The sequence below is a fragment of the Pelophylax lessonae genome, assembly GCF_965119305.1.
Source record: "Pelophylax lessonae genome assembly, chromosome: 2".
NCBI lineage: Eukaryota > Metazoa > Chordata > Amphibia > Anura > Ranidae > Pelophylax > Pelophylax lessonae.
In genome coordinates, this window is record NC_138769.1 from 209,051,624 (window position 1) to 209,064,193 (window position 12,570).

General features: G+C 45.4%; 1 protein-coding gene across 1 annotated transcript in view; it reads left to right on the forward strand.

The window, feature by feature from the left end:
- The first annotated feature begins 8,826 nt into the window (after positions 1-8,826).
- Positions 8,827-12,570, forward strand: part of NYX (nyctalopin) — a 39,354-nt gene continuing 35,610 nt past the window's right edge. Inside the window, exons 1-2 of the mRNA XM_082247354.1 lie at positions 8,827-9,004; positions 10,268-10,339. Of these exons, the coding sequence (XP_082103480.1) occupies positions 10,306-10,339 (34 nt within the window). The 5' untranslated portion in view covers positions 8,827-9,004; positions 10,268-10,305. The remainder of the gene's footprint in view (positions 9,005-10,267; positions 10,340-12,570) is intronic.

The window sequence follows — 12,570 nt, forward strand, 5'->3', positions numbered from 1 at the left end:
GACAAACATCAATCATCTTTTTAGCTTTCTGTAAGGGGGGAAATCTTCCCAATGACCACCAGTGTATAGTGAACTGTATATATTGTAATTAATAGCAGGGGTTGCTTGAGCCTGGAAAGGTATTTCAAGGGTTCCTCCATGTTAGAAAGGTTGATCTAGGATTTTATGAGTCTACTGGCACATGCCCTTTGTGCACAAGGGACATTCTTAACTGTTAATAAAAATAAGTAACATTTGACATGCACAGTTTGCAAATGTCATTTTACCATACTTATAGTTGTAAGAAAAAGTTTGCGAGAACCTTTCAAAAGTCTCTAGATTTCTATATGAATGGATGCAAAATTATGATGTGATCTTTATCGAACTCTTGATTACAAAGATATTATGCAGTGCACTTTACAGTAAAAAAGAAAATAAATCTTTAAAAAGAAAGTAAAGTAAATCTTTACTGAACAAGATGTTTTTATACCAGGGGTATCCAACCTTCTGACCTTCGTGGGCCACATTGGAAGAATCGGATCTATCTTGGTCCACACATAAAATACAGTAACAATATGGACAGCTGATGAGGAGAATAAGTCAGACAGACCACGATCACTGATATGGATAATGTACCTGTCTGAGTAATAAAACCTTATTGTTTTTTAATATTTTTTATTCTAAAAGTAAAAGAGGGCAGCATAAAACGAGTGTGATATTTGACACTGTTTTTGATAAACTAACACATTAATATCTGATTTGATGGATGGAGTAGCAATTCTCAATGAATTCTTAAGATGCTCATCAGATATTTTGGTTCTGATTTTGCCCTTGCTGTGTCTCATCCTTGAAAATAGTTGCTCACAAATATAAGTGTTTCCAAAAACTGATGACATTTGGCCATTGGCATACTAAGTGTGGGTTGCTGGTTGTGGCTGCTTGTGTCTTCACAGCCGGCTGCTCAGTGTACATGCGCAAACCAAGTGCGCCATCTAAATAGATATACCCCAGAAGGCTGTGGGGGATGGAGGGGGTTGAACTTACACTCAGCAAGACCAGGTACCCGCTCCCCCCCCCCCCCAAAAAAAAATATTTGAAGAGCGGGACTTTCCCTATTGGGCGAAGTTCAGCTTTAAGTGACAACGCTCATGTTTGGCATTGTCACATTATGTTACGTGCTCCTCCATACCCAGATGTACCATGTATCTATCTCCTGGAAGTCGAAAGGAACAGTGGCTAGCAAACAATTTGTAAGTGTAATTGCTTTTAATTTTTGATAAATGAGACAATATTACGCTATGGGAACACTGCTTTCATTTCCATAAATACATCTTGCTGAGAGCCTTGGGACCGAAGGAGAAGAAGGGGAGCCATATCCATATATTGTGCTTTAGGAAGCACTACATGACTGTTTGAATCATACTGTTGGTGAGTGGGGATTTCAGGAGGGGAGCACGAAGTGGCACGCTGATTCACCAGAAGAACTCATCAAGCACTAACACTTTGATGGAACTTATGGACTTTATTTGTATGCACTGGCACTTTATTCAGCGCTGTTTATGAAATGTATATTAGATGCTTTGTATATGTGGAATCAGCGCTAGTTCACCTAATTTCTGTTAGCATCATATGAGGTATTATAACCTTTTTACTTTAGCAGCAGCTTCCTAAAATTTCCCAATTCTGGATTCACACCACGGACACAGATATTAGGTATAGGGTATATAAAGAAAGGTGTATGCTTGCTAGTGAGGCGGACAATAAATTAAACCTGTTGCTTTGCCCTGCATAGACAATAAAAAAAAGTAAAAAAAAATCTTAAAAATACAATTTAACCACTTGCCGACCGCTCACATTGAGCGTACTGCGGCAAAGTGGCTTGATTCCGTCCAGCGACGTAGACCTATGTCGCTGGACTCCTCCCCTTGTGGGCGGCGCACGCGCGCCGCCAGAGGCTCGCTCTCACTATATTCAGACACAGCGGGAGTCGGGCCATGAGAGGAGAGGCGGTGATCACCGCCGCTCTTCCCCGATCGTCGGGGATCGAGTGAGGAAATCCGCCCGCTTGTGTAAACAAAGCGGGCGGATCTCCTATGTGACAGGCAAGGACAGATTACAGGATTCAGCATAGCTGAACCTGCGATCTGTGCCTGTGTCACACAATCCCCTCCCCCCACAAACGTCAGTAAGCACCAGGCATACATTTAACCCCTTGATCACCAATAAAGTTAACCCCTTCCCTGCCAGTGTCATTATTACAGTAACCGTGCATATTTATAGCACTGATTACTGTAGTAATGTCACTGGTCCCCCCAAAAGTGTCAAAAATGTCAGTCAAGGGTCCGATCTGTCCGCCGCAATGTCGCAGTCCCGCAAACAAAATCGCAGATCGCCGCCATTACTCGTTAAAAAAAAACAATAAAAAATGGCATAAATGACATAAATCTTTCCCGTAGTTAGTAGCTGCGATAACTTTTGCGCAAACCAATCAAAATACGCTTATTGCGGGTTTTTTTTACCAAACATATGAAGCAAAAAACAAATTGGCCTAAAATGTTAAAAAATTTAGATTTTTTCATTTTTTTGGGGGGAATTTCATATAAAAAAATGTGAAAAATATTGTTATTTTTTCAAAATTGTCGCTCTTTTTTTGTTTATAGCACAAAAAGTAAAAATCGCACAGGTGATCAAATACCACCAAAAGAAAGCTCTATCTATGGGAAAAAAAACAACATCAATTTTATTTGGGTACAGCATTGCACGACCGCGCAATTGTCCGTTAAATAACGCAGTGCCAAATCGCAAAATATGGCCTGGTCAGGAATGGGGTAAAATCTTCCGGTCTTAAAGCAGTTAAAAATACGGTCATTGGGAATTTTTTTGTCAAAGACATGTAGCTAAATACATTTTGGCCTAAATATATGACAAAAATTGAAAATATTGGATATTTTTTAACTGTCAAAGTAGAAAAAAATGGATTTTTGTAAAATCTTACCGTAAAATCCTTTTCTCTTAAGCTCATTGACAGACGTAGTCCTCCTTGATTAATATCAACTCGGGTTATACTGCCCTCTACAGGAGTAGGACTAGACAGGAAAGAAAACGTTCTGGCCACACCTTAGGGGCAGTCCCAGAGAGTATATCCTCTCTCTCTCAGCTACAGCAAATCAGTTATGTCACAAAGCAGTGTTTAGAGAATTTAACCCAACCCAACTCAAAAACAGAGGGGCGGGTACTACGTCTGTCAATGAGCTTAAGAGAAAAGGATTTTACGGTAAGATTTTACAAAAATCCATTTTTCTCTGTCGCTCATTGACAGACGTAGTCCTCCTTGATTAATATCAACTCGGGACGTCCCAAAGCAGTACCACAAATGAGGGGTGGGAAAATGGAAATCAAAATCCAATCTAGAAGGCCCAACCGGTGCCAACTAGAAGTCTTAAAGGCTCATCAATCAAAGGATGAGACTCAACTGAAATTCCAACGGAAAAAAACCCTCGAGGTAGACCACCGGTCTCCTCAAATTGCGGCCTGCAGAACCTTGCGGCCAAATGAGGCATCCGTCGATGCCATCACATCAACTTTATAAAATTTTGTAAAGGTATGCACCGACGACCAGGTGGCCGCCTTGCACACCTGGACCACTGACGCCTGATGGCGGTAGGCCCAGGAAGTACTAAGCGCTCGAGTGGAGTGTGCCTTAACAGGGAACGGAGGATTCCGACCCCTAATCGAATAAGCCTGTACCACCATCTGTCTAATCCATTTGGAGATAGTCGCGGCAGATGCAGGCAACCCCTTTCTGGGGCCATCCGTGATCACAAAAAGTGAATCCGTCTTACGGAACGATTCCGTAGCCTTCAGGTATACCCTGATTGCCCGAACCACATCCAAGGAATGCAACGCATATTCCCGAGGATGATTGGGCTGAGGACACAAGGAAGGTAACACAATATCTTCATTCAGATGAAATTCTGAAACCACCTTAGGAAGAAAGGATGGCTTCGGATGAAGAACTACCTTATCCCTATGAACCACTAGATATGGGGAATGGCATGATAATGCAGCCAGTTCTGACACCCTGCGTGCAGAAGTGATAGCCACCAAGAAGGCCACCTTCTGGGATAATGTAAGCAAGGGAATCTCCCTGATATTTTCAAAGGGAGGTTTCTGCAGAACCGACAAAACCAAATTAAGATCCCAGGGCGGTAAGGGCGCGCGGACTGGCGGAGCCAAGTGCCGCACCCCCTGGATGAAATTCCGCACCAAGGAATGAGTAGCCAAAGGCTTCTGAAAGAAGATTGCTAATGCTGAAACCTGACCCTTGATGGTGCTCAAGGATAGTTTCTGCTCAACCCCCTTTTGCAGAAAAGCCAAGATTCGGGTCACCGAATAGGTACGTGGGGGAAATCCCAAAGATTCACACCACGCGATATAAGTCTTCCATGTGCGATAATAGACTTTGCTGGAAGTCGCTTTCCTTGCTTTAATTAGAGTAGGAATAACTGAAGCTGACAACCCTCTGTCCTTCAGTACCTGGGTCTCAATGGCCAGGCCATTAAAACCAGCGACTGTAAAGCACGATGGAAGATCGGTCCTTGAGACCGCAGATCCTCCCTGAGAGGAAGTCTCCAAGGAGCGTTCGCGACTAGCATGTCCAAGTCGGCCTGACCGGCTTGACGAGGCTAGCCTAGAATTTCCAGGATAACTGGAGTTCCCTCCATCTCTATCCTGCGGAGAAATCTCAGCAGCAATCTGAGAGGAGGGAAGACATATAGTAGCTGACACTGCCTTTACAGGCCGTTCAGCGCGTCTGCTGCGTCCGCTAGAGGATCGTGGGCGCGCGTTACCAACCTCCGCGCCTTCCTGTTGAGCCGATATGCCAACAGATCCACCCCTGGGATGCTCTGATGAAGACACAGGTGGTGAAATCCTTGGTGATCGACCTAAGTCATCACCCTGATATTGTCTGACTGGATCCGAACCAGGCTGCCCTAGAGCTGCTTGGTCCAGGCAATCCGACAAAGTCTGATCGCTCTCTGTTCCCACACATTTATCAGAAACTTGATTCCTATCAGGAGTGATGATCTCTCCTGGTTGAGCATTAGAGACCGAAGTCACCCGACTAGAGGCTCCTTTGTCCGCTTGCTCAACCGGATCCGATTCCTGGAGGAAACTGAGAATGATCTTTGGAAAAGGTAAAGAAAATGATCTGTTCAGGGAACGGGAATTACCGCTCCCTGTAGCACCTAAATGTTGGAAGGGAAGAATCGCACCGGTAGCAGTGATCGATACTCGATCTTGTATCCTGATCGTATGATCTCCTGAACCCCTTAGTCCGGGATTCAGGAAAGCCCTGGATCTGAACACCGGTGAAGACGTCCCCCCACCCCTAAGCCGGGTGGGGGCGCACCTTCAGGCTGTATTAGCCTTAACTTCAGGTTTGGCTGAGTCGGCCTTTTGTTTGCCCGACCAGCGCCTCTTAAACGCTCCTAGAGGGGCTTTGCCTTTTCCGCTCGTCCCAGCGGAGCGAACGAACCCTTTATGAGTGGCAAAGAAAGGTCCACGCTTGTTACGAGGTCCTTTAGCTTTAGCAGCCTGCGGCAAAAAAGTGCTCTTGCCCCCAGTGACATCCTTAATGATCTCATCTAGGGTGGCCCCAAATAGGCGATTCCCCTGAAAGGGGAGATTCGCCAAGGCTTTTTTGGAACCTAGATCCGCCGACCAGCATTTTAACCACAGCACACGTCTGAGGACTACCGCTGACATCGATGCATGCCCTAACAAGGGGTGGCATCCAGGGCTGCGTCACAGACGAACTGCAGTCCTTGTATAATTTGTTCCATCAAATCAGATGCTGCCTGGGGGATACCTTTCCCCTTTAGGTCATGGCGTAACAATCTTGCCCATTCCGTTAATGTTTGTGAAACTAAACCAATGAATCACTGGTCTAAAGGCTGACCCTATCAGGGAAAAAATAGTGCGGGACTCCGCTTCCATTTTCCGATCCACCGGATCCTTAAAGGACGGAGCGTCCTCCAACGGGATAACAGTGGCTTTATTCAGTCTGGAAATGGGTGGATCCACCACTGGTGATACCGTCCATTTCTTAATGAGGGATTCCTCAAACGGATAGCGTCTAGCAATGCGCTTGGAAACAGTAAGGGTGCGTTTTGGATGATCCCATTCCTCTTTAATTTTATTACCAAAACATTTGGGTAAGGGAAAAACCTTCGCCGTCTTGGTAGGTTTACTAGTACCAAAGGGAATTTCCATCTCGGTTACCTCTGCCGGTAAAACCTCAAGTCTTAAGGTTTCCCGGACCGCCACAACTAGTGCGCCCACCAATGCTTCTTCTTGTGCTATGGCGGAGGCAGGAACGTCCTCCTCACTGTCTGAGGGAACTTTACCTGGGACAACAGCCCCTGCAGAGGGACCTGCAGCTGCAATGACCATCTCAGAATCTGAATCTGAAGTATCAGATGAAATAGGGGTAGGCGGGGGTCGCTTTCTTGACCCCCGTCCCTGACAGGCCATCTCCACCCGGGATACCAAAGACTCCAAAACTGCTGTAAATGCATCAATATTCTGTGAACTGGAGGGTCCTGCAGCCACCTCGAGGGGATCAGGTGGGGGTACCTGTGTGGCAGGGTCCATGATTATTCCAGACACTTGCCGGAAAAAAATAATTTGCAAAAAAAATAAAACTCTTTTTTTTTTTTTTAGACCCCCAGCGCTACAGCGCCCCTCAGTGTTACCTGCTTTAGGACCCCTACAGAGAAAGAGAGAGAGACCCCAAGCTCACCACTTGATGCTCAGAAGTTTCAATACAACCTGTTCCAGCACTGTCTATTACAGACAGGAAGTCTTTGGCTTGCTTTCCCGGGTAAAAGGAGGCAGCTCCGCCCCTTTACACGCCTTCCGGCGCCTCCCCATAGCTCCTCGAGGTGTTTGGTCACCTCAAACATGGCCGCCCCCATGCTGGAGACACGAGGCTACGCCAATATGGCGGCCTCGTGTGATCTGAAAGACAATGGCGGCGGCCTGTGTAGGATAGCGGCGGCTAGCAGCGGCCTGCGGGATGTATGTATTCGGCCTGGCGGCCTGCGGGAGTGCCTCGGCCCCACAAACTTCACCATGAATGGTGATAAGCCTGGCCGGCGGTACAGGACCCTGGCGGGCCGCATGTGGTCCGTGGGCCGTCGGGAGGCTGTGCAGCCCGTGGAAGTGACCGGTTGCTGGAGGAATGGCGATCTGGACTGCAGTAACTCAGGCATAGGCATCGGCCTGTGTACACACTCTAACAGGTAGGATACCTTTTACTTCAATAGTAATGCCCTTTTAGTACTGCCACTGACTTCAGTCACCCTTACAGTTTTACAATGATTTTAGATAGTCAGCTCCCAAACCAAGCCTCCTGGTTTCTATTCACAAAAAATCACACTCAAATTGGGGGATCTGTGACTGTTATAGGATAGAGGGGAGACCCATCCTACCATCCCAGAGAGGGGCCCGCATCCACCACAAACCCGGCAGGGGGGAGAGGGGGGAACATTATACTCACCATACCGGAACCAGGCGGGTGCCAACTCCTGACAGAACCCCTCTCCACCGGGGTGGGGGGGCTGTCGACCAATACGGACGCCGTGACTCTGTTTGTCATTGGCGTCCAGGCGAGACGTTTAACTCGCAGGGTCAGTCCCCGTCCAGTGGGACTATGTCGCGGCCGACCCAGCGCGGAGCTATGGCCTGCACGCGCTCGTAGGCTGAACTGGGGTGACCACTGGATCTCAACATCCAGCCCGTCGCCCAGTTCCAGCTTGCTTGCTTGAAGATCTCACAGGAACACTGGAGAAAAAAGCTGTCTAAAAAAAAAAAAAATCTTTCTAAGAAAAAAATCCTGCCAGGACCGAAGATCCTAGCAAGGCATCTAGGTCCTTACTCCTAACTAGACAGAAAAAACTGATTTGCTGTAGCAGAGAGAGAGAGGATATACCCTCTGGGACTGCCCCTAAGGTGTGGCCAGAACGTTTTCTTTCCTGTCTAGTCCTACTCCTGTAGAGGGCAGTATAACCCGAGTTGATATTAATCAAGGAGGACTACGTCTGTCAATGAGCGACAGAGAAATATTGTTATTTTTTCAAAATTGTCGCTCTTTTTTTATTAATATTGCAAAAAATGAAAAGTGCAGAGGTGTTCAAATACCACCAAAAGAAAGCTCTGTTTGTGGGAAAAAAAGGACGTCAATTTCGTTTGGGTACAGCGTTGCACGACCGCGCAATTGTCAGTTAAATTCGCACAGTGCCAAGTTGCAAAAAGTGGCCTGGACGTAAAGCAGGAAAATCCTCGGGTCCTAAAGTGGTTAATACATTTTACATTTGTCCATTTGTCAGCCTATAATGAAAACCATGAGTCTGGTATTTATTCTGGTATTTACCAGACCAAATTCAAATTCTTATATGGAAAAAAAAATGTACGATGTATTTCGGTAGGCATATTAGTCCCAGCCAGAGTTATTGTAAAGTTAACTGAATCATAAAGGCGTTACTAAATTGTGTCTGGTCATCTAAGCATCAATGAGGTCTGATCATGAAATTGTACATTTTATATTTAGCACATAGGAAATAGTCATACGTGGTATTGCTCTTCTTTTTCTTTTTTTTTTCCAGCAATCGAGTCATCATATATCAAAACACATGGCAAGTCACGCTGAACAATCTGTTCTGCTTCAGTTAATACCTCAGTGGATTTAGGGCAATATCACTAGCATGGATCAAAGCCAAATATAAGACTGTGACATTACTGTAGGCAGAGCAAAGAGCAGACTCATTTATCAACAATCTGTGCCTTGCTTGTGCAGCAATCACATTCCTATTTCTCCCTCCTAATCCTCATTTGATACTGAGGATTTTAGTGCCATTAAATGATCACTTTCAGAGGACGACAAGCCAAATGGATGACAATGTATAGGAGAGGATGGCAATTTGAGTAAAAGAACTGAGAAAGAAGCTGCCTGGAGAGCAAGGTAAAGTCTTTATATATACACTATGTTTATTATTCTGTTCTTGTGATACAGTTTCTGTAACAGTTGAGGAATAATAATGCACATTCTAAAGGGTGGCTGTATGGTACATGGGGCATGATACTGTATGACGTGACTTGAAATAACATGAAGTGAAGCTGGGTTTGAATTACTAATGTGTAAAATTAGATGGAGTAAACCTGTATTCAGGTCCAGCATCAAAACATATTCTTCAAATGACTGGATGTTCACTTAAACTCAGACTACCCTATGGGAAATCATAATGCACTCCACTACTGTTCTTTGACCTCCATATGTTAGAAAATTAGGTACATAGAACAGTCTGGGGTATACTGAACTGATAAATAATTCTCTAGTGATAGCGTGAACTATATTTATGTTTTATGTTCCTTATGAAAATATTAAGTACTCTACTCTACTCTACTCTACTCTACTCTACTCTACTCTACTCTACTCTACTCTACTCTTTCTCTCCTCTTCTCTTCTTCTCCCCTTCCTCTTCCTCGTCTTCTTCTCTTCCTCTCCTCTCCTCTCCTCTTCTCTTTCTCTTCTCTCCCTCTTCTTTTCCTCTTCTCCTCTTTTCCTCTTCTTCTCCTCTTCCTCTCGTCTTCCTCTCCTTTTCTTCTCCTCTTCCTCTTCTCGTCGTTTTCTTCTGTCAAACTCCTTTCCCATCACCTGGTAATACAGGAGATTTCATGAAAGCAATTAAACATCATAATAAACAAAAATAATGTTGTCTGCATATATACAGTGTATATATATATATATATATATATATATATATATATATATAGTAATATTATGTATATACTGTTTATATTAAACCTACCTTTATGTGAATATTGTTTATATATTTTTATTGGCTAAGTACATTTTTCTTGGTTTTACAAAGAATTATGGTGCATTATGAAATATATAAATTATTCTGTACTACACATATTGAGACATTCCACTATTAAACTAGGGATATATATATTTTAGTTTTTCTATACTTGCACCTTAAACAAAGTTTAGAGCAATGGTTTGCAGCAACACAAGCTTAGACTTCATTAGTATACAGCACTGTTTTTCAGGAAGATAATGTTTGATAGGCTGCTGTTTGCAGGGCAATATTAATGGTTGTCAGCTTTCACTGCATTGGATCACAAATCTCTGTTTTTACTGTGATACATTTGAAAAGAAGATTGTTATAGTAAATAGATGTATTCAGATTGCAAACATTTTACACATTCTGTTTTATTGTAGACCCGACTGCTGGCTGTATACTGAAATGCCCCGGTCTAATGGAACAAGTGATGTTTGCCAACATTTTACATGGTAAATCCTCATTACTTGTTGACTGGGTTATGGGAGTACATACCATTGCTTAGCCTTGAAAAAGCCTTTGCTGTCAATGCAATATTTTAGTGGCATGCCTAAACCCTGTAACTTGGAAAGAGGTTATTTGTGTAGTGTTAATTTGAATGCATAGTTTTGATTGGTGAGAGACATTTTCATAGATTTTGGTTTCCAAAAAAATAAACACAGTCAGGGAAATTCAATAAAATGTATAAGTGCCACTTTTCTGGCAGCATGGCCCTTTAAAATGGCCTTGTGCCAGGTTCAGTGGCGGCTGGTGCTCAAATTTTTTGGGGGGGAGGGGGGCGCAAACAGAAAAATGTAATAGGCATTGCTTTGCGGCAAAAAACACTGTAAAAAATTGTGTGACTTTGAGGTCGCAAAAGTGTGAAAGGGCCTTCAGTAATTAAGGTATAGTGTGCCCCCTTTCAATGCAGAGAGACCAGCGTGCCCCCTTTCAATACAGAGAGACCAGCGTGCCCCCTTTCAATGCACAGTGACCCCCCTTTCAATGCACAGTGACCAGCGTGCCCCCTTTCAATGCACAGTGACCAGTGTGCCCTCTTCAAAACAGTGACCAGCGTGCCCCCTTCAAAACAGTGACCAGCATGCCCCCTTCAATGCAGTGACCAGCGTACATGCCCCCTTTCAATGCAGTGACCAGCATACATGCCCCTTTCAATGCAGTTACCAGCGTGCATGCCCCCTTTCAATGCAGTGACCAGCGTACATGCCCCCTTTCAATGTAGTGACCAGCGTACATGCCCCCTTTCAATGCAGTGACCAGCGTACATGCCCTCTTCAATGCAGTGACCAGCATACATGCCCCCTTTCAATGCAGTGACCAGCGTTTATGCCCCTTTCAATGCAGTGACCAGCGTACATGCCCCCTTTCAATGTAGTGACCAGCGTACATGCCCCCTTTCAATGCAGTGACCAGCGTACATGCCCTCTTCAATGCAGTGACCAGCATACATGCCCCCCTTCAATGCAGTGACCAGCGTTTATGCCCCTTTCAATGCAGTGACCAGCATACATGCCCCCTTTCAATGCAGTGACCAGCGTACATGCCCCCTTTCAATGCAGTGACCAGCATACATGCCCCCTTTCAATGCATTGACCAGCGTACATGCCCCCTGTCAATGTAGTGACCAGCATACATGCCCCCTTCAATGCAGTGACCAGCATACATGCAGAGACCAGCGTGCGTGCGTGCCCCCTTCAATGCAGTGTGCCCCCCCCCAGACCAGTGCACTTACCTGGAGCCCTGGAGCACTGTCGCGGCGGCGCCTTCTCCTCAGTGTCCCGGCGGCCGGCTTCTCTTCAATCCCCCGGTGGCGCGTCTCCTCGCTTCCTCCCGCTCCCGCCTCCTCCTCGGCCAATGGCATGGGGTTACGCACTCCCTGTTTGGCCAGGAGGAGGATCCATGTGCCAATAGCGAATTTTCATTCGCTATTGTCACACAATGGGTGGGCTCGGGGCGCACTGCTCTGTGCCCCGGCTCCACCCTTTGCATCGCGCTATTAGAGCCTCTGGCTCTAATCAGGTGATGCCAAAAAAAAAGCCCCATTGAACTCCATGCATCCGGCGCCCCTGCATGCAGATTAGGGGGCCGGATGCATGGATGGGGGGGCGGCGCCCCTGCGCCCCCAACGTACCGGCCTCCACTGGCCAGGTTCAAAAATCCCCGTCACCAGCTTTGGGAGCAGCAGATACTATACCAAATTCAAAAATAATTACCTGCAGTTCATACATAATGAGACTGGTAAGGTAGGTGAGCTAATAAAGACCAACTGTAAGTTGGCATACAGAGACAGACAGAATGCCTGTCTCTGTACGCTGTGTAGCAGAGTGGCATGTTTGATGTCACTATCCCCTTGCTTCACTTGTTGTTAGAAGGTTCCAAAGCTGAAATTGTCCTTAACAGCAAGTCATGCTGATAGTGGGCTGAGCCCGATGGGGGAGCTGAGGGACTAGTTTATCCCCAGATCTGCTCTCTCCTTGTGATTGACAGCACGCAATGGGTGGATTATATAGCCAATAACAGGTTATCTGTTGGTTATGGATCCGCCCATTGCCTGCTGTCAATCAAATTGGGAGCAGTGTCTCTGAATCCCTTTCAGGTTCTGCCCACCCAGCTTTAAAACCACTTTAGGACCCCAATACGTATACATACGTAGCAGCTTTTAAGTGGTTTACCGGGATTATGG